Raw genomic sequence first — 22,801 nt, forward strand, 5'->3', positions numbered from 1 at the left:
TAGGTGTGTCCAAAACACAACTGTCTACCTTGTTTGGGATGAAGCAGAAATAAAAATAGAAATAAAAATCACAAGGCTACCAGGCAGTGGTGGTGTATGCCTTTTAATCCCTGCACTTGGGAGGCAGAGGTTGATGGATCTCTGAATTCGAGACCAGCTTGGTTCCAGGACAGCCAAGGCTACAGAAAGATTCTTGTCTTGAAAAAACCAACCAACCAACCAACCTTAAAAAGCCCACAAGGCCACAGAATCTTGAAGCTTTTTAGGTTCACAAATGTATTTGAAATGCATTAGGTACTGAGGAGGATCCTGGATGTGGCTCTGATAAGAAAGGAGGAAAAATGTGGAGGGCAGATGGGAGAAGAAAAGAAAGATAGGACACCAGAGAAGAAGGCGCTGGACACAGGTCTCCAGTCGGTTCTACTCTCACACCCTTTAAACAAATATTGTTACTATAAAGTTTGCAAGAGAACCTTCATTTCCCTCCAAAAATACTGTATGGAACTGGATTTGCCTTCATGTGGAGTGGGGGGCTGGGAAGTGGCTCTTCTCTGTACAACTTCCAGTGACTGCTGCTGTCCTTGAGACCAAGATCAGGCCTATGAGAGACAAGCTGCCACTTGCAAACCAAGTCTACTTACTGGGTTTCATGGCATTGGGAGCGCTGGCAGGTGTGTTTCCCCAGCCTGTGGTTGATGCTCCTGCATCATCCATTTCACCCCACCCAGGACTGCTTTCATTTGGCTCACCCCAGGCTGAAGTCCCATTATCTGGAGCAGGTGGTGTGCTTTTGCTCCAGACTGCAAAAAAGAAATGTGTCTCTTTAAGGATCCATTGAATACTTAAGATCCAGTGGAGTGAAGGAGGCAGGCACAGTTATACTTTCTTGGCAGAAATAAATTCAACCTTTATGGAGGGCATTTGGTAAAGTCATTTTCCAAAGGTCCAATGTACATGACTTCTGACCCAGTAAACTCACTGCCAGGAAAATTTAGCCTAAAAAAAAGTACTAAAGTGATAAAATTATATGTACAACAGTGTTCACTGTATTAACTCTAGAAAAAAATGGAAGCAATTTAAATATCAGAAGAAGATAGGTTATATACTAAGCGTGGGTAAAGTATAACTTAAATATCTACCAGAGGAGACAGGTTAGACAAAAATTGGGTTTATAAAATGAACGACATAAAACAATTAATTGAGAGAACTGTATGTGCTACAGAAAGCTTAAATGTACATGAGAAACCGAGGACATAGCTACTGGACTATTGCCTGCCTACCTGGGACAGGCCCTGGGATCCACTTTCAGGATCCCAGCTTCTTCCCCACTAAAAGCTGACAGAAAAAGCTAAGAATACTGTACAAGTATAATCCCTTCCCTGTAAAACAGAATTAACGCTTAGGAATATTTGTAAAACATAAGAGCAAGACTTATGAAGGAAACAAACTTCAACAGATTACTGTGAGAAGCCCCATAATCTAAGAGGCTAAGAGTCTCATCTGCTGTCCTTTGCTTTCCGGTATAGTTTGGAGAGTCTTCTGTGAACAACGAATCTTAAAGCACTAGAAGTGTGATTTTGGATAAGCAGTTAAAGAGTAACCTCTATTTCTGTCCTCATTAAAAAAAAAAAAAAAAAAAAAACTTTAAAAAAGAGCTAGTTAAAGTCACTTTGCATGTTAATTAGTGTTCCTAATTATATTTACTTAAAAACTAGGTTTACTTTGAATGCTGGAAAACTTAACATTATGATTAATTTTAACTAAAACCAAAAACAACCTAACAATTCTGAAAGGTACATTTTCTTAGTTGTTGAGTCTTTTACAGGGACATTCATGCCAAACTGAGAACAGACTCAAGTGCTGTTGCGATAGCTGCATTTTGAGTATCTGACTGTCCTTAGAGCATCTTTGTAAGCATACTGCTTGCTATAGTCAACAATTCAGTCATTCAAAAGGGGGTGGAAATGTAGCTTGAGGTAGAGCATTTGCTAGTGCTCAAGTCTCTGGGTCTCAGCCCTAACACTATACTAATAAGTTTGGAGACCCCAACTGTGCAGATAACAGAGGAGACAGCACTGTGACAGTCTCTGGAAGAACAGAGTGCTCTCCTTTGCAGAGCAAGAGAAGCACAGAAGGAGGTTCATAGGTAGAGCCAGGAAGGAAAGCAAGCCAGTCTTTTTCTACCTTAGTTCTTTATTTTTAAATTTAGTTTGTTCTGCCAAGAAATAAGCTTATTTGGTGATTTTGTTATTTTAAAAATTATACAAATCAATACAATTGCAGAAAAATAATTCTGGGTACCAAGAATGCTGCCATCTTTTCCTCGTACCAAGAAAGACCACTGTAATGTATGAGAGCAGGTGTCATCTCCAGTGCCCCACAGAAAGGTTCTCGGAGCAAGAAAGCTGGAACTGAAGGAACGATCCTCAGCATGAGTTATACAGATGCACCTTAACAGACAGGCTTACACTGGGATTTCTTTTATTTTATTAAGACCTATGAGAAAAGAGTTGGTACCTACCTGATGCTGATTTTCCGGTCATAGGGGTAGGCAGGTTTGGTTCTCGAGGTGCTGGGCCCCCTTGAGAATTCTTATCCCAAAGGTTCACATTCTTGTAGTTATAACTGTTAGGGTCTCCCCAAGCTGAAGTGCCATCATCGATGTCCATTTTTCGACTAATTGACTGTGGGGATGGCTCCTCCCAACCACTGGGTTCATCATCCTTAGGGGTTGCAGGCTGGGGCCCACTGCTCCAGTTGGAATTAGAAGGTCGAACATTGCCTTGAGGTGGCGGGGGTGGGCCTCCCCATGAACCAGAAGCCTCTGGCTGTGGTGGCGGTGGTTGCTGCTGCTGCTGCTGTTGGTGTTGTTTATTCCAGGAATTGGGCTGTCTGCCTGTCTCATTCCATGCAGGAGATCTTTTGCAATCCTCCCACCCACCTTTTGAACCTAGGCTTGTATTCCCACCATTACCCCAAGTTCCAATTTCATTCTGCCCTCCTTCACCCCACCCAGACACAGGCTTATTGGCAGAACTTTCCCAATTGTTATTTTTCACTTGATCAACGTCCTCACCCCAACCATTCTTCCCAGAAGTCCATCCTTGGTTGGGCTGGCGCCCACCTCCCCAGCCCTGATCTTTACAAGAACTCTCATTCCAAGAGGAAGATGTCTTTTCATCTGCTCGCCCTCCTCCCCAGTTAGAAGAGTTGTTGTTCTTATAGTCGTTCCAGCCTCCTGAGCTCTTGGGGTCTTTCCACTCTGTAGAGGCTGAGAGCTCCCCCCATCCAGACTTCATTTGATTGCTTTGGCTGGGTGCATCTCCCCAGCCCCCTGAGTTCTTGGTCTGTGTGGCAGCGCTCTCCCACCCCTCAGTTCCTTTGTCAGATTTCCCCTCAGGCCTTGGCACCTCTTCAATATCCCATACTGTGTCCTGCTTAATTTGAGTTTGGCCCCAGCCAGTGTTTGAGAGCACCCTAGGGTCCAAATCAGTCCGGCTCAAAAGAGTCTGCAAGACAGCCTGGCAATCAGGATGTGTGGGCCTGTATGACCGACGACCAGAATTATGACTGTCGCTACTTCCTGCTTTGTGGTTGCTTCCAGTGCTTTGACCTCCAACTTCACTTCCTGCGGAGCTGGAAGATCTTCCCCAACAGGGAGCCTGGGCATTGCCTTGGTTTTCAGGGAGGGGGTGGCCCTTTTGATTGTCCCATGCTCCAGTGCTAGAATTTGGTTGGTTTGGACCACTCCATTCTCCAATTTTCAACTCATCAGACCCAGTCGGCTGTTTCCATTCTCCCTGAGAGACCCCAGATGTCATTTTGTTCCCTTCACCCCATTTGTTGTCATTAGAGTCCTGAGGGCCAAAGTTCCAGGACCCACCCGTAGACCTGTTATTGTTGTCCCAAGAGTCACTTTTTGACCCCGATGGTTTTGGAACAGAAGCTCCTTTCCAGGAGTCCTCTCTGTCTTTTCCATTGTTCCCATTATTTCCAGAATTGCTTTGTCCAGAGACTGTGTCAGTTCCAGAAGGCCCCCTAGCTGCACCCCAAGACCCAACACTCCCAGTCTTTCGATCTCCAGTGCTTTGTAAAGGGGCATCAGTGCTCCTGGAGGTGTTCCCCAAGCCCATTCCAAAGGGCATTCCCTTATTTTCCATGGGGTTTGGTGAACTTAAGTTCAAGGAGTTAGTGTTTCCATTTTTTGGTCCATCAGTGTTATGAATTTGAGCCTGCTCTCTGCCAGAGACAACAAAATTAACACCCGCATTTTCCATCTTTGACTGCTGTTCCCTGGATGCCTGACCTACTGTGCTAACTTGTGCACTGGAACTACTACTTTCTGTTTCCAATGCTCCTTTCCTAGAAGTTCCTTCTTGGACCAGTGCTGGCCAGGCAGATGGGTTGCTATTTGGGTTAAAGTTGCTGAAGCCAGAGCCAGGTCCAATTCGATCTTGACCACTCGCACTCCTCCAGTTCCCTAGTCCATTGTTGCTATCTGAAGTAGAGATGGGAGATTGAACAGACTTAGCCTTAGGGTCAGACTTCCACACCCCAAGATTACATTCGTTCCCAGAACTTGCAGACTGGCACTGGCTCCCTTTGCCTTTGTTACTAGTGGTGCTTCCTGGCAGAGTGCTCTTCTCAGAGCCAGGGTTCGAGGCACTGTTGTTATCGGTGGTGGTTTCGGAAGAAGATTCAGTGTCTTTGCTGGCAATACAAGGCCACTCTTCCATGTCAGACCCGTCTACAATCACCTTGTCCCAGATGTGAATTGGGTTGGGGGAGGCGCCGTTGTTGGAGGAGGCTCCCGGGCCCCAAGTGGAATTTGCATAATTTGAAGCAGCAGCACCTCCAAGGGTTGACTCTGGAAAAGAGATCATCTGTTAATCACAGCTGCACATCTGTATCATCAACACCTGGAGCTCTGACTGCCCCTGGAAAGCTCAGTGCATCCTCTAGACTAGCTTTTTTACCTGGCCGATTTTCTTGAGTGATTTTAGTATAGTATCTAGAGTCACCTCTTTACGTGAGTATGTGTGTGTTCCATGTTGTAGTGCCAGTGTGGAGGTCAGGGGACAATTTGTTGGAGTTGGTTCTCTCCTTCTACCAGGTGAGTCTTAGGGACTGGAACTCAGGTCATCAGGCCTTTGAGGACATGCTAAAGTTTTCTCTCTGTCCCTGGCTAGTGCTGTATGTGCTACATCTAACTATCAGCTCTCAAAAGCTACCTACTTGCCATTCTTGCTGAAACAGAAGGACCTTCTTGTCTCCTAAGAAAATGCAACAAACCTTAAATGTGCTGTGTTTCTTTGTCCCAACACTTGTGGCTGGAGCTCTTTTTCTAAAACACCCCTTTGGTTCTATTACTGCTCTCTGAGAATCTTCAACAATCCCTTAGTGCACAGAAGAGCAAAACCCACTGGTTGGTTTCATTAAGATGTTCTATGACCTAAGGCCAACCAGTCTTTCCAGTTGTATCTTTTGTAACTTCCTACAAAGATTAACATGTGAATTCCACACAGTGGCCTGTACATTCTGCTCAGTAAGCCTTCTCTGAGTGATGAGTATCCCTTAGCTAGCTCCCAAGAAACAGGAGTATGTATGTATCAGCTAGGTTTAGACTCTCAAGGGGATTAAATCTGATAAATCAGTACTGCATAGCATATACTGCATAGAATGTAGCGTATCAGTGTGTATGAGGGGGGAAATGATGTGTTTTAATGAATTTTTTTCTAAACTAACTTCCCTATTAACAAATATTTAATTAGTACAAATTAAAACAACACATATAAAATGAAAGAGTAGAGTCTTAATAACTTGAGACTATGCTGGTCTTGCCTATGCTTGATGATATTCAAAGTCTAGTTGGTTCTTTTAAATTTGTTTTTCTAATTATATTTGCTTATTTGCATGTGTGCTATGCGGTACATATGGAGGTCAGAGGACAACTTCTGGGAGTCAGTCCTTTCTTTCCACTATGTGGGTGGGGCCTGAAGTTGGAACTCGGGCTATCAAGCTTGGTGGAAACCACCCTTGCCTGTTCATCTCTCTCTCTAGCTCAAACTCTAAGTTTTAATATAACCTAAAAAGGGACATTATTTTTTAACAGGGACTGGAAACTCTTAGTGGCACATGATCTCACAAACCTGAGGTAGGAGAATCACGGGCCTGATACCAACCTGGGCTATACCTGAGATCCTGTTTCAAAAGACAAGACAGAAAGAACTCTCAAGACTTCTAATGAAACTCCTTAGAGAAAGATCCTTCACGTCTATAATACAATGTCTAGCATACTTCAAAATCCAGAGTTCTAAAATTAAACACTGATTTAAAAACAAAAAACAAAAAAAAAAATCATCCTAGTTTAAATCGATAGAATGGTATTATCATCTGGTATTCTCTGAAGTTGCTATACAACAACCTAAGGATCATTCTGGAAGCATAGGATTCTGGAAGATTTAGGAAAAGCCCCATGCAAGTCTTACTTCCTGAACATAGCTGAAGAACTATGCAATCTATGCCTTCATGCCAAGATAGCACAACACAGCTTAGAGAACTGTCCTTGCAGATTTTATGTTGGGCCCTCTCCCATCTGCTGCATGGCACTACCTATTAACAATTGATTCCAGGAAACAAAGGAAAGCGCTGCGGCTTTCCTGGCTCTGCCTCTCACCTGGTGCTGTCCCACTCTCGCTCTGCAGCAGCGCTCCTGTCACTTGTGCGTTGTTGGTGGGATTTGCTCCAGGTGCTGTGCAGGGAGGAGGCCCCGCCCCACCCCCGAGGAGCATGCAGGACGGCGGAGGGGGCTGCCCACGTTTTAGTAACACTTTGTGGTCCTGCTGGCAACGGAATCGCGGTGGCACCTCCCGAGGCATGTAGCGGGCGGCGCTTGGCGGTTGTCCGTTCGGCACTGCCACCCTTTTGGCATTGTTGCCACCATTGACTGGTGGCGATGGAGAGCTGCCAATTGGGCTGGCGGCCGTTGGTTGGCTTAAACTTGGTTTCGTCACTTCGGGCACTGAAAGACAGAGGTTGGGAACCTTTTTTAAATTAAATATATTTTTCTAAAGTCTGTTTTTAAGAAAGCTTAAACTCTGTCCTCAAAGAACAGGCTTTTTAAAATTCCTGAAAGATGTTCACTTTACTAAGGTAGGAGTGGCAGTAGCAGGTAACAGTGATAAATAATTGAAAACAGCCATCTTATTATCTAACTGGGGGAAATTAAGCAACCATCACTCACTGCACCAAATCCTGGAAGGCACAAATAGTTGTAGCCAAGTACTCAGTAGCTCAGAGGACTTTCACGTCTTCTAATTTCTTAATTAAAAAAAAAATATTTACATTTCTTTTTTTTTTCCCTTTCTTTCTGAGACAGGGTTTCTTTATGTAGCCCTGGCTGTTCTCCAACAAAGATCTGTCTGACTCTGCATCCCAAGTGCTAGAATAGGGTGTGCACCACCACACCAGGCTCTACTTTTTTTTTTTTTTTTTTTTTTTGGTTCTGTGTGCACACATACTATGGTAAATATGTGAGGCCATAGAACAACCTGAGGGAGATGATTGTTTCTGGCAGTTTTGGAAGCTTTACTCTGAGCTACCTTGTAGACAATAATCTTATTTCTTTGAAGACCTCTGTGAATTTTTTCTGAAGTTCCTGACTAGGTGCAAGAAGCACACTTCAACCATGTTCTTACAACACACTACATTATACTCAAAGTCTCTACTTACAGACCTCTCTCACTGATCTTAAGTTCCTCAAGAACATATACCATTCATTCTCCTCCCTGTAGAGCAGACACAGAACTGGCACCCACAGAGGTCTACAGGCCTAGAGAATAACAATATACCACACGACTGTGGTTCCTACAGCCACCTGGACACAAGGTTTATCTGTGACTGTTTACATAACACAAATATCAGACATCTTTTAGCCTTTATTTTAAAAATATCTGTCTTAGCTCTTTCATTGATATAAAATGTCAAATGTGCACAGTAACCCTGAAATCATTATACCCTGGTGGACCTGCTGACTCCTACACTTCAACCCTGACCACAGAGGTTCCAACTCTTTACTTCCTGTCTCCATCTTAGCAAAAGACCGTTAATGTGTATTTCTCTTTTATAAACTCAGTACTTATGCTTAAACAATAGTTTTTGAATACTTTCATGAAAAAAAAATCCATTTCTCCCAAGAAAATCTGCTCAGCACATTGAGACTGGCAATACTACAGGAATAATCTGAGGCCCAAGCATCCCTGGTAGCAGTATTGCTTTGACTGCTGAAATGATGCTGGGCCAGCATATTGCCATTTAACTGCCTCCTTTATGAGGAGAGAGATACATCATCAGAAAACAGGGGCCCTGACTAGCCTCCACTGGCACTACTGAATACTGTGAGTGACAGGAGAAAAGAACAGTTGGCCGAAGTAAGTTCCAGGCAACTCATGTCTATTCTTAGCCAATCACAAGATAGTACTGGCCTCCCAGTAAAAGAGTAGTGGCTGTAATGTGATGAGCAGAATAAAAACTTAAACCACCCATTGTCTAATATCAACACGGTACCATCCACAGAACATATAGCAGATGATGGATAAATAACTAGTAAATATTTGTTTCTGAAATATTCCACATGTCATTTACTAATCTTCCTTTCTCTTATGAGAATAAAGCTGTGTGAATTCTTCCCAGCTAGTTTGTGACGTTGCCCTTCTTACAAATGGGTTGGCCACATGCCTTAACTCTCTTTCTTAAATAAGACAATGACAGAGCAGTCTAATGAGAGTGAGGGCAGACTAACTTTATAATAAACACATCTGCTTCAAACCCAAACCCTGGTTGGTGCTGCATATTGTGACATGTGACTTTTCTTCTGACATGGTGCTGGCTCTAGAGCTCAGGTGCTAAACATTCCAGGACTTGGTTAGAAAAGCTAATTGTGCTGGAGGGCCAGGCCAGACTTCTCAACTTCTTTCATTATTATACTTCTCTATGAACTTTAAGCAAACAAGAAACAGCAAGATGGCTCAGTGGGTAGAGGTGCTTTCAACCAAGCCTAAAATCCCTAGAACCCACATGCTGGGTTGAGAGAAATAAATGACTACTGCAAGTTGTCCTCTGACCCCCACCCCCACTAAATAAATGTAAACATAAAACACCATAAAGGCAAGCAAGACTTGACATCTGCTGGAGCTGAAGCAACTGTTTGACAGGAGCAGACACAGTTTCAAAGTTAAGACACCAGAATTGATGTCCATCTGGATGTGAGCTGTCAAGACAGAGACTATCAGGCCCTGGTGTGCTGACTTTCAGGCCTCTTCTCAGTGTTAATGATTTGTAGGCTGAAGCATAAATAGTTCTAAAATGAGCTACTCTAGTCACCTAACCATATTTATTTGGTTCAAAGACCTCAAGGCCTCAGTTTCTTTGCCAGAGAGAGTCTTCGTAGGTTTTAGGGAGCAGCATGGCTGCCTAGCTTCTGACCCCTGGATTTAGTCCCACCAAAACAACAACACCACAACAAAACAAAAGAAAATAAAACAAAGTCTATGCTTTAAACACAGCCTGGTAGGAAATGAAAAAACACTGTAACAATCTGGCTGTTCCATTTTCTAATTCTACTGACTCAGTCTTTCCCACTTCCACTCTTTTAAGCTCAGATCCCTCTCTTACACTCTTATTTTGCTTTCAACTTCTAATTGTCATCATTTATAAAAGTGTAAGGAAGGTGCCTTTTTTTTTTTTTTTCAGGAAAAGTGTTCTTTAGAAATGTTTAAACTTGGCAAGCTTCTGAATTTGTGCAAGAGACCAAACAAATGCACAGAACCGATTACAAGCTACCACTTTCTTCATCTTAATGAGACCACACACACACACACACACACACACACACACACACACACACACACACACGCACCCTTCATCTACAAATATTTGTGAAAGGGCTAGGGATACAGTTATGTGATGAGCAAGAAGCTCTAGATTCAATCCCCAGTACCAGAAAACCAAAACTAAAACTAAGCAAAACCAGTCAAAACCATAGAAAATATACTGTTTTAGGTTGACCTATGCACGGGTGACTAGCCCTTGTTATGTGATTCTCAGTGACTCCGCCACTCACACACTGGCTTCTGCTCACTAGCTCCTCCTCCAGGCACCAATGTCTTCACTGCCAGCCTAGTGGGCATCTGGTATTTGTCATCATGGCATCAGCATCATGCCTCTGGACTACTGCTTCTTCTGAGATTTATTCTGGCTAGCTCTTGGTTTTTCATTTCCATTTGAGGTCCTCCACACTGTGGAGTAAGGGTTAAACAGAGGATGTTTAACACTCAATGGACATAAGGTTTCACTCTCAACAAATCAACTGTGTACTAGGAGAGTGAAAGCAGTCATAGAAAGTGGCTGTGCTTCAAGACTTTATTTAAGGACAGTGAACCAGGAATTTTATATTCTCAGACACTGTTCTTTGAAACAACTTTAAAAAAAAAAAGAATTCTTTTTGCTCACAGGTAATATAAAAATAAACAGCAGGTCAGACTTGGTTTATAGGACACAGTAGCAGCTTCAGATTTTAAACATCCTTTTAGTTATAATTCCAAAATTGCATCTAATTTGGCTATCAGCTACTGTGGATGTACACACCACACTGGAAACAGGGCTTTATTCTCAAGTTTTATTTAGACCAGTCTCCAACTCATTCCCATCTTCCCACCTTAGTCTCTCAAGTGCTGGGTGGGATGACAGGCACAAGCCACCACACCTGGCACTGAGTTTATGTCTACTTTTAAAAACTACATGTATTTATTTGTGTATGTGTGTGGGCACATGCAGGTCACTGTGTGAGTGTGGCAACCAGAGGACAACTTGCAGAAGTCAACTCTCCCTCTCTCCATAACAAACAGGTGGGCCTGCCTACTTCTCACATTGAGTTACTTCTTCAGAGGCTTTAGCTATTGGTGTGTGACTGCCAAACCATTGCCTCCACCTCAGGTCTCTTTTATCCTTTCCCTTCCCCTCAAACTTGGTCCCCAGCCAGCATTCACGACTCCCCAGGACCCCAGAGCTGAGCTCCCTCATCTTTACTAGCGCCGCTTCTGTCAGGGCTGTCAATTCCTCTTCCCTCCTACATGAAAACTGTGCTCCTTATCTTCCTGCATGCTTTACGACAGTTCAGAGTCATTCATCTTAGGGATACCAGTTCTCTTTCTACCTCCCTATTTATTAGTGTGTAAGTAGTATTGATGTGTGAGAGATCATACAGGCATGTTCATGTCACGAAACATGTAGACTTCAGCGGACAGCTTCTGAGTTTGTTTTCTCCTTCCATCATTAACCTAGGATCAAACCCAGATCATCAAGCTTGAATGCAAGTACTTTTGCCCAGTGATTCATCTCACTGACCCTAGTTCCATTTCCAACCTATGTCCCACCTATTAGAACACACAAGTACCTCTAATGTGGGGGCCCTGTAGGTGGTCAAAATTATCTGAACCATCACCATGCACTCACTATACTCACTAGATACACTTCTTGGAAGCTCAGAAGCCAGTGTAGTAAAATGACCCACAATCCCAGATAGGCTGATGGGAAATGCTTTCCTTCTGATGTGTGTCAATGAAGTATGGGGCAAGGCTATGATTTAATGCTTTGAACCACAGTATCTTAATTAAAAAAAAACAAAAAACCAAAAAAACAAAAAACTGATCCACTGAGCTTCAAGTTTTCCTACTTCTTTGACTGAATGTTGGTACTTCTAGGGTCAAAATAAGCCTCACTGAAAACAAAAACAAAATGGGTATTTATTGTGGACATGTTCAATTCTAGCTATCAGACATGACAGCTACACAACCCCCTGTATTTAAACCTGTCTGAAATGTAAAATTCCTTAGCTGACCTGACCCAATCAGTGCATGCATGGTAATTGGGGGTTCCCCCTTCCATACTGATGTCCACCACAGACCTGCAATTCCCACCCTGGATACTTTCTGGCAGCTAAAAGTCACATTACTTTTAGTCATTTCATTGCATACTGATAGATCTCATTAATGGTTGTAGTATCCTATAGCACCCTTTAACAAGGCTAATCTTTTATGGTCAAATTCTGCCATTATGTAGTTTTTATAATTGGTCTTTTAACCTTAGCCTAACCCTCCCTTGTTAAGTTTCATCTTAACCTGAGCTATTGTATGATTTTGGAAACCATTTTGCTTCTGTCTAATATTCATAAAAGAGAATCTAAAATTTTAAGTCCCTCTTCTTCCTTTTAGTTGAGTAGTAAGCTCAGCACATCCTCATAGAACTTTGAATTGAAATCCCTGTCCTACTCTCCTCTCTGGAAATCTGACCTGTACTGGCTGGTTTTTGTGTCAACCTGACACTAGCTAGAGAGAAAGGACCCTCAGTTGAGAAAATGCCTCCATGAGATCCAGCTGTAAGACATTTTCCCAGCTAGGCCCAGACTATTGGTGGGGTCATCCCTGGGCTGGTGTTCCTGGGTTCTATAAGGTTCTATAAGGCTAAGAAAGCTATGAGGAGCAAGCCAGTAAGCAGCACTCCTCCATGGCCTCTACATCAGGTCTTGGCTCTAGGTTCCTGCCCTGTTTGAGTTCCTGTCCTAACTTCCTTCAGTGATGAACAGTAATATGGAAGTGTTAGCTGAATAAAGCCTTTCCTCCTCAGCTTGCTTTTTAGTTATGGTGTTTTGTTGCAGCAATGAAAACCCCAAGATATCACCACACTGTTTGTAATGGTGGAAGATAAAGGAAGAGCATATAACCAATCCACTGCTTTTCTGAAATACAGAAAAATCTTACTTCAGTCCCTGTACAACCCAACACTTGGCACCAACAGCTTTTTTCTTTTTTCTCTGCTGGGGACAGAGTAGATTCATAGTTAAGGGGAGATCGCTTAAGGAAGATAACTGTTGTTGGGGAGAGAAACAGGAACCAGAAATGTCAGCTCAGAGAGAAGGAGGAGGAGGAGGGTGCTCTATAGACAAAGACTTGCCCAAGAAAAAGAATAAGCCTAGCAAGGCTGGTGAGTCTGACACACCTCAAACTATAAATATGTATATGCTTTTCTTTCTAACTTCCTTTCTTCTCCTTGGAGACCTGAGTGACACTCTCAGCTCCTTTAGGATGATTTGATTTGATTTTCTGATTGAAGAGCAGGAACAGTAAGAAGACAGAGAAGTGAATTTCATCTACAATAGGCATGAAAAAGACCCTACTAGAAAGGAGTGCACAGGAAAAAAAGCTTGATTTATTTTTCTTTCCTTTTTAAAGACTTTAGCATAAAATATCTGCCTGAGAAAAGATCTGGTATTTATTTATTTGAGAAAGAATGCCTACTGAACTTTGTTTTCTGATGGAAACATCACTAATCATGGCTTAAGTAGCCAGGATTAGGAACCCAAATTCTACCATGGTCTCCATGTCCTACCAACACAGAGCCTGGTTTGTCAAGAAAACACCAATTTTCTTGCCCCAAAGTCCTTTACTATGCCAGCAGCACATACACATGACCCCAGTCCTCAGGCAGCAGAGGCAGGATAATAACTGTAAAGTCAAGGCTAGCTTGGTCAAAACCAAGAGATTCAGATTAGCTATAGCTAGATACTGAAATCTTGTCTGTCTGTCTGTCTGTCTCTCTCTTACACACACACACACACACATACACACACACTCTGGCATGTGCACACATACATATTTAGTTCCAAGTCTATTCACAGTCTACTTCTAAATAGGCTTAGAAAAAAGTGCATTTGTTAGTTTCCTTAAAAAAAAAAAAAAGGTCTACTTGTGGGTTTTGAACTGGCTGAACTGGACAAGAGGAAACCAATTAAGATAATTGTAACAATTTCTCAGTTTACTTTCTAAATCACTACTAAGTTCCAGGGTACAATCTTCTTTGAAATTCCTTTGATTAGAAACACAATATACTAATGTGTAAGCATCTGACAATTTACTTTTCATAGTTATAGTTCCTAAGAAAGCTATCTTACATAAAACATCTATGAAGACTGACCACCTTTACTGAGTCTTCCATCACTAAATGACATACTTTGGCCTGTTGGTCAAACTGACCAAACCAAACCAAACTAATCATTAGAAGGACTTGCATCAAGTCTAAGTCTCCATTACCCTTATCTGATTTTTTTTTCTTTTTAAATCCAGGGCAAAGGTTTTCATTTCATAGGGCCTCATGGACACTTCACGCACACCTACAAATGCTCCAGCCTAGAAATATCAAGGTCTAGCAGCAGCCTGGGCTTGTGCATTCTGATGACTGCGTATTATTCTAATACACACCTAATTGAAAACCACATATTAAGGTGCTCAAATATAGGTAGTATCTAAAGGAATTTTATCTCCCACTCTTAAGACCTGCTAACCCAAAGTGACCATTACCAAATGAAATTACACTAGAACCAGGAAACAGAAAGAACCACGAGAAAGGATAGATTATTAGACTGAGAAAGACCTAAGGGGCTCTCGCTTCTGTTTGCAACACACCAGTTTTTCAACAGTTAACTTATTCAAAATCTGGCATCTTTTAAAACAAACAGTCCGGGCTGTAGTTCAGAAGAGTGTAAACATTCTAGATCTGACATTCAATTTTCAGACAAAATGCATAATGTATTCCATGGATCAAGACTGGGAAGTGCTCTCCGTAATTTCCATCTGAAACTAGGGGTTGATAATTTGTTATTGTTCTACTAAAGTTCTGAAAGAGTTCAGTGCAAAATGATGATTCACACACTTTTAAAACAAAGTCTTTACTCTTTTGTTTCCTAAAAATGTAAGGCCAACTAGAAACACAATTCCAAGTGCCTTTAGTTTGTCATGGCTGCTCTGCAATGACTGCAAACAACCCACCTTAATTACTGTGCACCCACTCTCTTCTGAGAGGGCTGCAGGCTGAGTCAGCAGCACTGTGAAATCTAAACAGAGAGAATGAAAATCTTACCTTTGGTTTTTTGTTCCGTGACCTGCAAAAGAAATAACAGACATAAGTAAATAAAATTTGCTTTTTAGTTCAGTACTGTATTGTATGATCGTTTTTAACTATTAACTCAGGCAATACGAGTTGTCAGTATACACAGTACTCAGGCTTAGCTTAAATCCAGAGCCAGCTGGGAGTCAATTTAGACATTCTTCTAGAGCTGTTCAGCCATACACACACACACCTAGGATTTGGAGGAAATCTAAATTAAAACAGCAACAACAGCCACCAGCATTTTACATAGACCCTGTATTGGAAATACTGTTAACCATTTTGACTGCTCTAGTTTTAGAAAGTCAAACAGATGTGGCCAGAAACTCAATTCACCATTAATACAGAAAGACCCCCCCTCCTGAGCATGAACTCAAAAGCCTGAGGGACTCATCATAAATTCCAGCCTCATCAGAAATTTCAGTTTCAGAGGGAGATTTGAAACCAAGGCTATGTGACTCAGTTACTCACTTACTTGGTGGAGATATAGTCATTTCTCCTAATGGGGTTTCGGTTAAGAGTAAATCAGATAGCAATCTCAAAAGTTCAATTGAAATCCGCTGTTATCATCAATATTTATGCCATAAAGCAGAGTGGTAAGACTGAACTGTGCAAAAATCCAACAAAATTTTATGAACGCATTATTAAAAGTACTTCTTTATGTCAAACTAAAATTTTATGAAAACCTCTTAAAATGATGAGTGACTAAATAAAGCAATGAACTTGGGGGGGGTCTGAAAAGCTTTTGAAGCTAGATAGAAATTGCTTCTGATATTTCTATGGGGGTGGGGCAACAACATGGAGATACTCAAATAGTCCTTATAATATAAAAACAAAATCACGAAGAAAAACATCTCAATGCAAGTAAACCAGAATCCTAGCTATGGACAGATCACAGCATTAAGACTGAAATTCTGACCCACTTTTCAAACTGTCAGTCTGCTACAGTACATTTACACTGTTTACCTAACTATGTAAGAATCGTTAAAAATGAACTCAACACTCTCTATGCCCAGGGATCATGAGAAAGAGGGGCAGAGAGACTGTAATAGCTAAGAAGTCATGAGGGCCAAGATAGCTCTGAACCCGACAGAACCACTGTACTCACAAAGTCACAGCAGCTAGAAAAGACCTGAACAAAATCAACCCAGTTAGCAATCCAACATGAAGGAGGGAGGCGCCTTGAGACCCACCCCGAGCCCAGGACCTACTAACAGCTGTCACTTCAGAGTCGGAGTGGCTTTCTTTAAGGGTGAGGTCCATGTTAGGTCTTTAGTGGGCATAATAGGAGATGGCTCCACTCCCTTGACGATTTGAGCAACACAAATTATAATCAGGGGCTATAAAAAAATGGGGAGGATAAGATCCTGGGAGGTTATTGCTGACTCTCACCCATGGGCCACCTCCGTGGAGTTTTGCGCCCCCATGGCAGCTATACCTACCCTCAGCCATGGGATTGTTTTCGCCGCCTTTGTCCCTATTTCCTGGGATGCTTTAGCTTAATTTACAGTGATCAGAAACCAATAAACTGCACTCCCTCCCTAGCTATCTGTTCTGTGTGAAGGTCTGACCCTGCTCCTAGCCTCTGCTTGAGACTGTTTGCTAGACCTAGCTGTTCCCATCCCACATGTGCTTTCTCCATCCTGTTCTCTGTCCCAGACTCTTTGTCCGCTGGGACCCAGTGAGCAGGTATCCTGTCCTGCGGAAGGACCAGCCTTGGTTGCTTGGGCCTGCGGCAGGAATCTGGAGCTAGTAGAGCCTGCCAGTAGGTGGGCTTCCTGAAAGGGGCAGCAGCCAGCAACACTGCTCCCGCAGGAGCTTCAGAGCAGGCTGATGTGCTGTGGGCCTAGTGCCCCAGGCTCCGGCCGCTCGGGCAGCGAGCAGAAGGGTGGCGATTGGGTTTCTGCAGGGACCCTGGCCCTGCTGGCAGTCCCTAGGGAAACCGTGAAAGCAGGCCTCCTAGTAAGCAGCCTCCTGCCTAGCAGATCACACACGTGGTCCCCTGCCATGGCGGCAGCACAGGTACTCCCCGCCCACCGAGGGGCGGGGTGGCCCGCCCCCTGGCCGGAACACCTAGCCTCGCCCTGCTGCCACAGCACCAAACCCCCTCCCTGTATGTGAGTGCCTCCAGTGCCCCAACTGCACTTTCTCACCTGTGTGCAATAGTGCCTGTCTCGTGCATGTTTTGTTTCCCTTTATTACTTTCAATCTTATTCTGCTTGCTAGATTAAAGTTTTATTTATTCTAAGCCAGATTTCTGACTACATTGACAGCTAAGGTAACTGCAGTTTAACAACTAAAAAAAAAAAAAAAAAAAAAAGCAGATTTCTATTTTCTAACAAGTAGCTCAGATATATGGTTACTTTCTTAAGTAAGCTCTGGTTCCATTAATGCTTCATGTTTCCTCTTGTTAAACTTCCTTTTCCACTACATACAATTCTTGCTCCTTCTGCTCCATAAAGGCTCATCTTAAAAATGTTTATGTTGTTAACTCATGTTGTTATCTCTCATAAGCTACAATCAGATCTACCTCCAATAGACCAAATAAGACTCCACCCAGATAAGTACATCTGCCTAAAGCTCACTACCTATTCGAAAAGTGTAGGATTCCTCTAGATTTCAAATGTGGGTTTCAAATGTACATCTAAAATTTTTCTTGCTTTACTGAGATAGTTAAACCAAACCTGCGCAGGGACCTAGATTTTCTTGTGACCAGTCCTTGCCGACCACCCCGGCCCACCCCATCGGGCTCGGCATAGCCTTGGCTGCATGGCTGGCGCTGCGGTTGCCTATTCCTCTTAACCGACGCCACTGCCTTGAGTTCCCGTACTGTTTCTCGTTCAGCTCACTGCTGCAGTGACCGTCTCCCTGCCGCCGCCATGTGCCACAGCTGCCCGACTCACAGACTTCCAGCACGTGAGTTGTCGCCATTACTGAAGCTCTAGACACTTGCTGGCCACTGCTCCGCCACGTGTGCCAATAGCTCCCGCCACGTGGGCCGCTGAGATAGATCAGCCACACACCACATGGTTTCACTTTTCCTGATACCAGATCATGGCTAAGATTCCCGCACAAACATCGGCAAATTGGTAGGGATTGTCACTCCAGTTGGCGGAGAGAATCCCCGATTTCCCAAAAAGGCCTGGCCAGCCTTTGCGGGCAAAGAGGGTTACTTCTCTATAGCCACAGTTTTGAGACAGACATTGACCATTGAGAAGGTCCCGTCGGGAGTGCCCTTCACTCTTTATCCCTTCCCCCAGGGCTCTAAGCAGCCGGTTCACTCAGCTGAAGTCCAGGCCTGGCAAGGGCACTCTCTGCCAGATCCGGGATCTGGCGAAGCCACCAGGAGTCCGAGTGACGACTCGAGACCCCTGCGCATAGGCGAAACTTTTCTACCGAGTTTCATCCACTGGGACGCTGGATTGGATGGCTCCGTAGCCCCCTCCCTGTACCTTCCCAATAGACAACTCAATGTCTCAAAACGGGTCACCAGGCTTCCCACTGGGATGTCTCCTGGAAAATTCCAAATCTCTAAAACTGACACCTCAGCTAAAGACATCTAAATTGGTACACCTCTACAACAATGTTTGGACTCAGTATCCACTAGATAATGACTCAAAATGGCACCCTAGACTCATTAATTTTATGAGACCTTCACTCATACTGCCAAAGATCTGGTAAATGGAAAGAGGTTCCCTGTGTACAGGCATTTATCTATCTCCACTCTAATCCTTCTCTGTGTTCTTGTAATCCCACCCACCTCCTTTTAGCAATGAGGCAATAAAGGCAGATGACACCACAGCTCTCGGTCCAGCCAACAAGCCATCGCCGCAAAATCCAAACCTCTACCTCAGCTTCTATTCATGTTATTCTAAGCTTTTCAAAACTCCCCTCCACAGCCAGACTCACATGTGGACGTGGACACACCACCCGGCCTCCAGCACCACTGCCGGTGCCCCTTTCCTCCCTTTCTGTCCTCTTCTGTGCCGCAATCTTATAGTCTGATGTTCTATGCTTTACTATGAGACTCACTAATAATTTACTTCCTGAGGAAAGCCAGCGAGTTTGGGAGCAGAAAAAATGCATGCAGACGAGATCCATCAAACAGATAGACACTAACTTAGACCCTAAAAACCCAAAAGGTAAACAACTTCTAATGACCTATTTCTTTTCCCAGAACTACCCCAACATAAGAGACTAGCTTAAAAGCTTGAGAGGGGACCCCTAACTCCACAGGTCTTGGTGCTGGCCTTTAAAGTGTACCATGGGAAAGGTAAAAAGGCTCACAAATACCATATGCTGGCAAAGGCTTCCCGACCAGCCCCAGCCACTGCTACACCACCGGGCCCCTGCTACAGATGTGGTCAATAGGTCATTGGGTGATAGCTCGCTCCAGCCCTCACAAGCCAAGGAGCCATGTCCTAAGTATGATTCAGAAGAACATTGGGCTGTCGATTTCCCTGTGTCACGCAAGACAGAGGGACATCATGCCCAAATAACCCTCCAGCCTTCTAGTCTTGGCTATGGACAACTGAAGAGGCCCAGGCTCCCTTGACCTGACCACTGCCATCACAAACAGGGAGCCACGGGGAGCTATCATGGTATGTGAGCAGCCCATCTCCTTCCCCTTGGACACTGGGGCCACTTACTCGGTTCTGACAGAGTTTTGGGGACCTACTTCTCCCTCTCATTTTCCTATTGTTGGGTAAGAAGACACCTTACCTTCCTCACCAGATTCCAGCACTCACTTACATTTTTAGGGGTGTACCTCTCAGTCATTCCTTTTGGTAGTTTAGTGCCAACATGTCTTGTCCCTTTATTAGAGAAGAGATCTAGCTAAGTTGAAAGCCTCTATTTCTTTTGCTCCCCCCCATTTGCCTGAACCCAAGCTCGCTAGCAACCCCTCTGCTTCTTCTATCCAGTCAACCTACTAACACAAACATGTTTCCTTTACCAGCTTCTCAGGTAGACCCCCGAGTCTGTTATAAACACTCTTCTGTTGTAATCCAATTACTAGACCCTACCAGGACCCTTTTAAGGTGATTCTCGAAATGCCTGCAGCTCTTTTATCACATACAAGATCCATGAGATCCCAGGTGGGAGACAGAAGTTGTTGGTAACCTCTACTGTAAAAAACCAGCCAGAGTCCCCCCTGTAAGTACTATCAACATTCAGCTGCCCTGACTCTGACTTTGCCATGACTCCACACCTTTCCCCTATCCCTCTTCTTCATGGCATGGCAAGTTGTTTTAAAATATCCGGGACACTTTATAGTAATTTGCTCCGAACCTTATCAATCTTCTGTCTACTTCAACGACAAAAAATTTCTAATCAAACTATTAATTAGTTCCTGTTACAGGATTACCAGCCACTGTCCATAGAGGAGCCTGATGTGAACATCTGCCAGGTGGATCCCGATGGTGAAAGCCAGCTGCACCCCTTACGACGCCCCAAGACAGCAGGAAGTAGCCAATGAGACTCGACGCCCCTATTCCCCTTTCACCATCAGCCTCCCCCTCCTGTTTTTTCTCCTTTTATAATGAGAAAAGGGGAGGAATGGCAGCATTAGGACTGCTCCTGAAAAATCTTTCTTCCAAACCAAATGTACTTAATCTCTACCTATAATGTATACATATGTTTGTTCCAGCATCTTGTCAAGTCCAGGTGCTTATTACATCTAGAACAGCTCCAGAGAAGCAACCTACAGATACTTCAGCCTTCTCTCACAGACACAGATGCTTCAACTGGACCTGTTACTTCTGACCTATCCTCAGATGGTTCCACAGACCCTGGACAACAAGGAAACAGCCAACTCTTAAGACTGGACAAACATCCCTACCCCCACTTTTCTGGACTCTCTAAAAACATCGCCCCAAACAAGCATGAAGCAGTTAAGAGATCACAACGACCCAATTCCTGGTCCACCATCGCCTCTAATTTTTCTTTTTTAATTAAACAAAAATGGGGGAATGTTGGGATTCTGTAAACCCCACCCCTCAGTTGCTTAGCAACAACCAGGTATGCCCCACCCCTCAATTACCCAGCAGTGGCCAGGTATGCTCCACCCCAGTGACCTGACACTATAAAAGGGCTGCTTGACCCCTCCTCTCTCTCTTGGCCTCTCCTGCGCTTGTGCTCTTGCAGCCTTGCTCTCCCATTTCCCTTCCCCCCTCTCTCCCACGTGCTCATGGCCGGCCTCTACTCCTCTACTTCTCTCTCTCTGCCTCTACCACCCTCTTAACTCTCCCATGACCTGAATAAACTCTATTCCGTACTAAAAAAAAAAAAAAAAAAGAAAAAAAAAAAGATCCTGGGAGGTTGTAGGGTAGATCTGGGAGAAACTGAGAGAGGAATGAGAGGAGTAAATATAGTCAAAGTAGGTACTGCATGTTATATATGAAATTCTCAAAAGCAATATAAGTATATTAAACAAAAATATGGTGAGAGACAAACTCATAAAAGTATTAGACATAGTTTTATATACTTTCAATATATTACCCAAAATGTAATTAAATACAAAGTTAAATTATTTAAAAATGAATGCCATGAACTTCTTTAAAAGACCTATGTGGCTAGTAATCATTCTGGACTACTGCTATTCATGAAAATATGGTCATCTTTGGAAGGTTATCCTGTAGATGGCCAGCACTCAAAACAGATTTTAGCACACTTAGACTCTGAATCTAACCTAAACCTTCTATTCTTAGGATTCCCTAGAGTGCTTCTTACATTTCTGCATTAAAGGACAGGCTGACCGTACTACACTGCAATCTGTGGAAATGTCTTAAAATGAACCTGCTCCCCACTACTAACTGCTACAGAGCTCAATTCTAGTGAAACGCCCTTGAACATTTTTCTATAATCCCCAATTATCCAAGCATGAATGGGTTTGATCCACGTACCAATTCCCAAAGGCAAATTAGGTTTTATTCCATTGTAACTGTTTCCTGGAATGCCATTTTGAAGATTAGTCGTATAGAGTCAATGCTTTCCCCATTTGTAAGCAACAAATCTAAATCATGTCGAATATGTCTTATAATGTGGGCACTGTTACAACAGCCAACTCTCAGATGGTGAAAAGCTGGACAGTGAGAGCCTATGTCCTGCCAGCATTACACAATGCTCCTTTTGCAGTGTCAGCCTAATGAATGAATGGAGTCCTTCTTTACACCTCTCTGGTGAATGGGAATTTAACATGGTTTACTCAGGGATGGTTCTGGAAAGAGCAAACTGCCATTGAACACAGTGGAAAGGGGCTCATGTTTAATTTCTGTGTGGAAGAAATTTAATTTTAGCCCTAAATGAAAGTCAATGTTTGAATAAAGTTACACTGGCATCATTTATTCTTTTTCTACATCCAGTGCTGAGGACTGAACCCAGAACACTCTTCTACCAAGTTCCACACTCAGCCCTCCACCACTCATTCATGATCATTCACTTACTAAACAAACATTCTGAGCAACTGCTGGGTACCAGACACACAGACACATGGATGCTGTTGACATAAATATAAACAGGACTTCAAGAAATTTATATCCAGTTCAAGGAGGAAGACAGACACAAAGAGGTGGTTAAACAACAAGGAAAGCAAGCAAGCCATGGAAGCTGTCTAATGGCCACAGAACACGGCGCTTCTGGTACATTCTCTACAATCGTTTCCACTAGAGCACATTTTATGCCTTCTAGCTGCCTTTACAATAATACTAGGACCACTAAGACAATCACAGGGTAAGCTTTTTGCTCTTTACTTAAAATTGCTAAATTGAAATTTAATTCTAAAATTATACAGTGGCTTAGTACAACA

The 22,801-nt window shown here is 43.3% G+C and overlaps 1 protein-coding gene across 3 annotated transcripts in view; it reads right to left on the reverse strand.

Annotated features, from left to right (window-relative positions):
- The window catches only part of TNRC6B (trinucleotide repeat containing adaptor 6B), a 205,105-nt gene that overhangs the window by 40,563 nt on the left and 141,741 nt on the right, over nt 1-22,801 (reverse strand). For 2 of the 3 annotated variants that reach the window (XM_080939805.1, XM_080939804.1), the window contains 4 exons: nt 14,971-14,992; nt 6,677-7,021; nt 2,522-4,867; nt 642-800 (listed from right to left, as the gene is read on the reverse strand). In XM_080939805.1, coding sequence (XP_080795931.1) covers nt 642-800; nt 2,522-4,867; nt 6,677-7,021; nt 14,971-14,992 — 2,872 coding nt within the window. The remainder of the gene's footprint in view (nt 1-641; nt 801-2,521; nt 4,868-6,676; nt 7,022-14,970; nt 14,993-22,801) is intronic. The other variant, XM_080939806.1, reaches the window with a different exon arrangement.

This window comes from Micromys minutus (genome assembly GCF_963924665.1).
Source record: "Micromys minutus genome assembly, chromosome: 27".
Taxonomy (NCBI): Eukaryota; Metazoa; Chordata; class Mammalia; order Rodentia; family Muridae; genus Micromys; species Micromys minutus.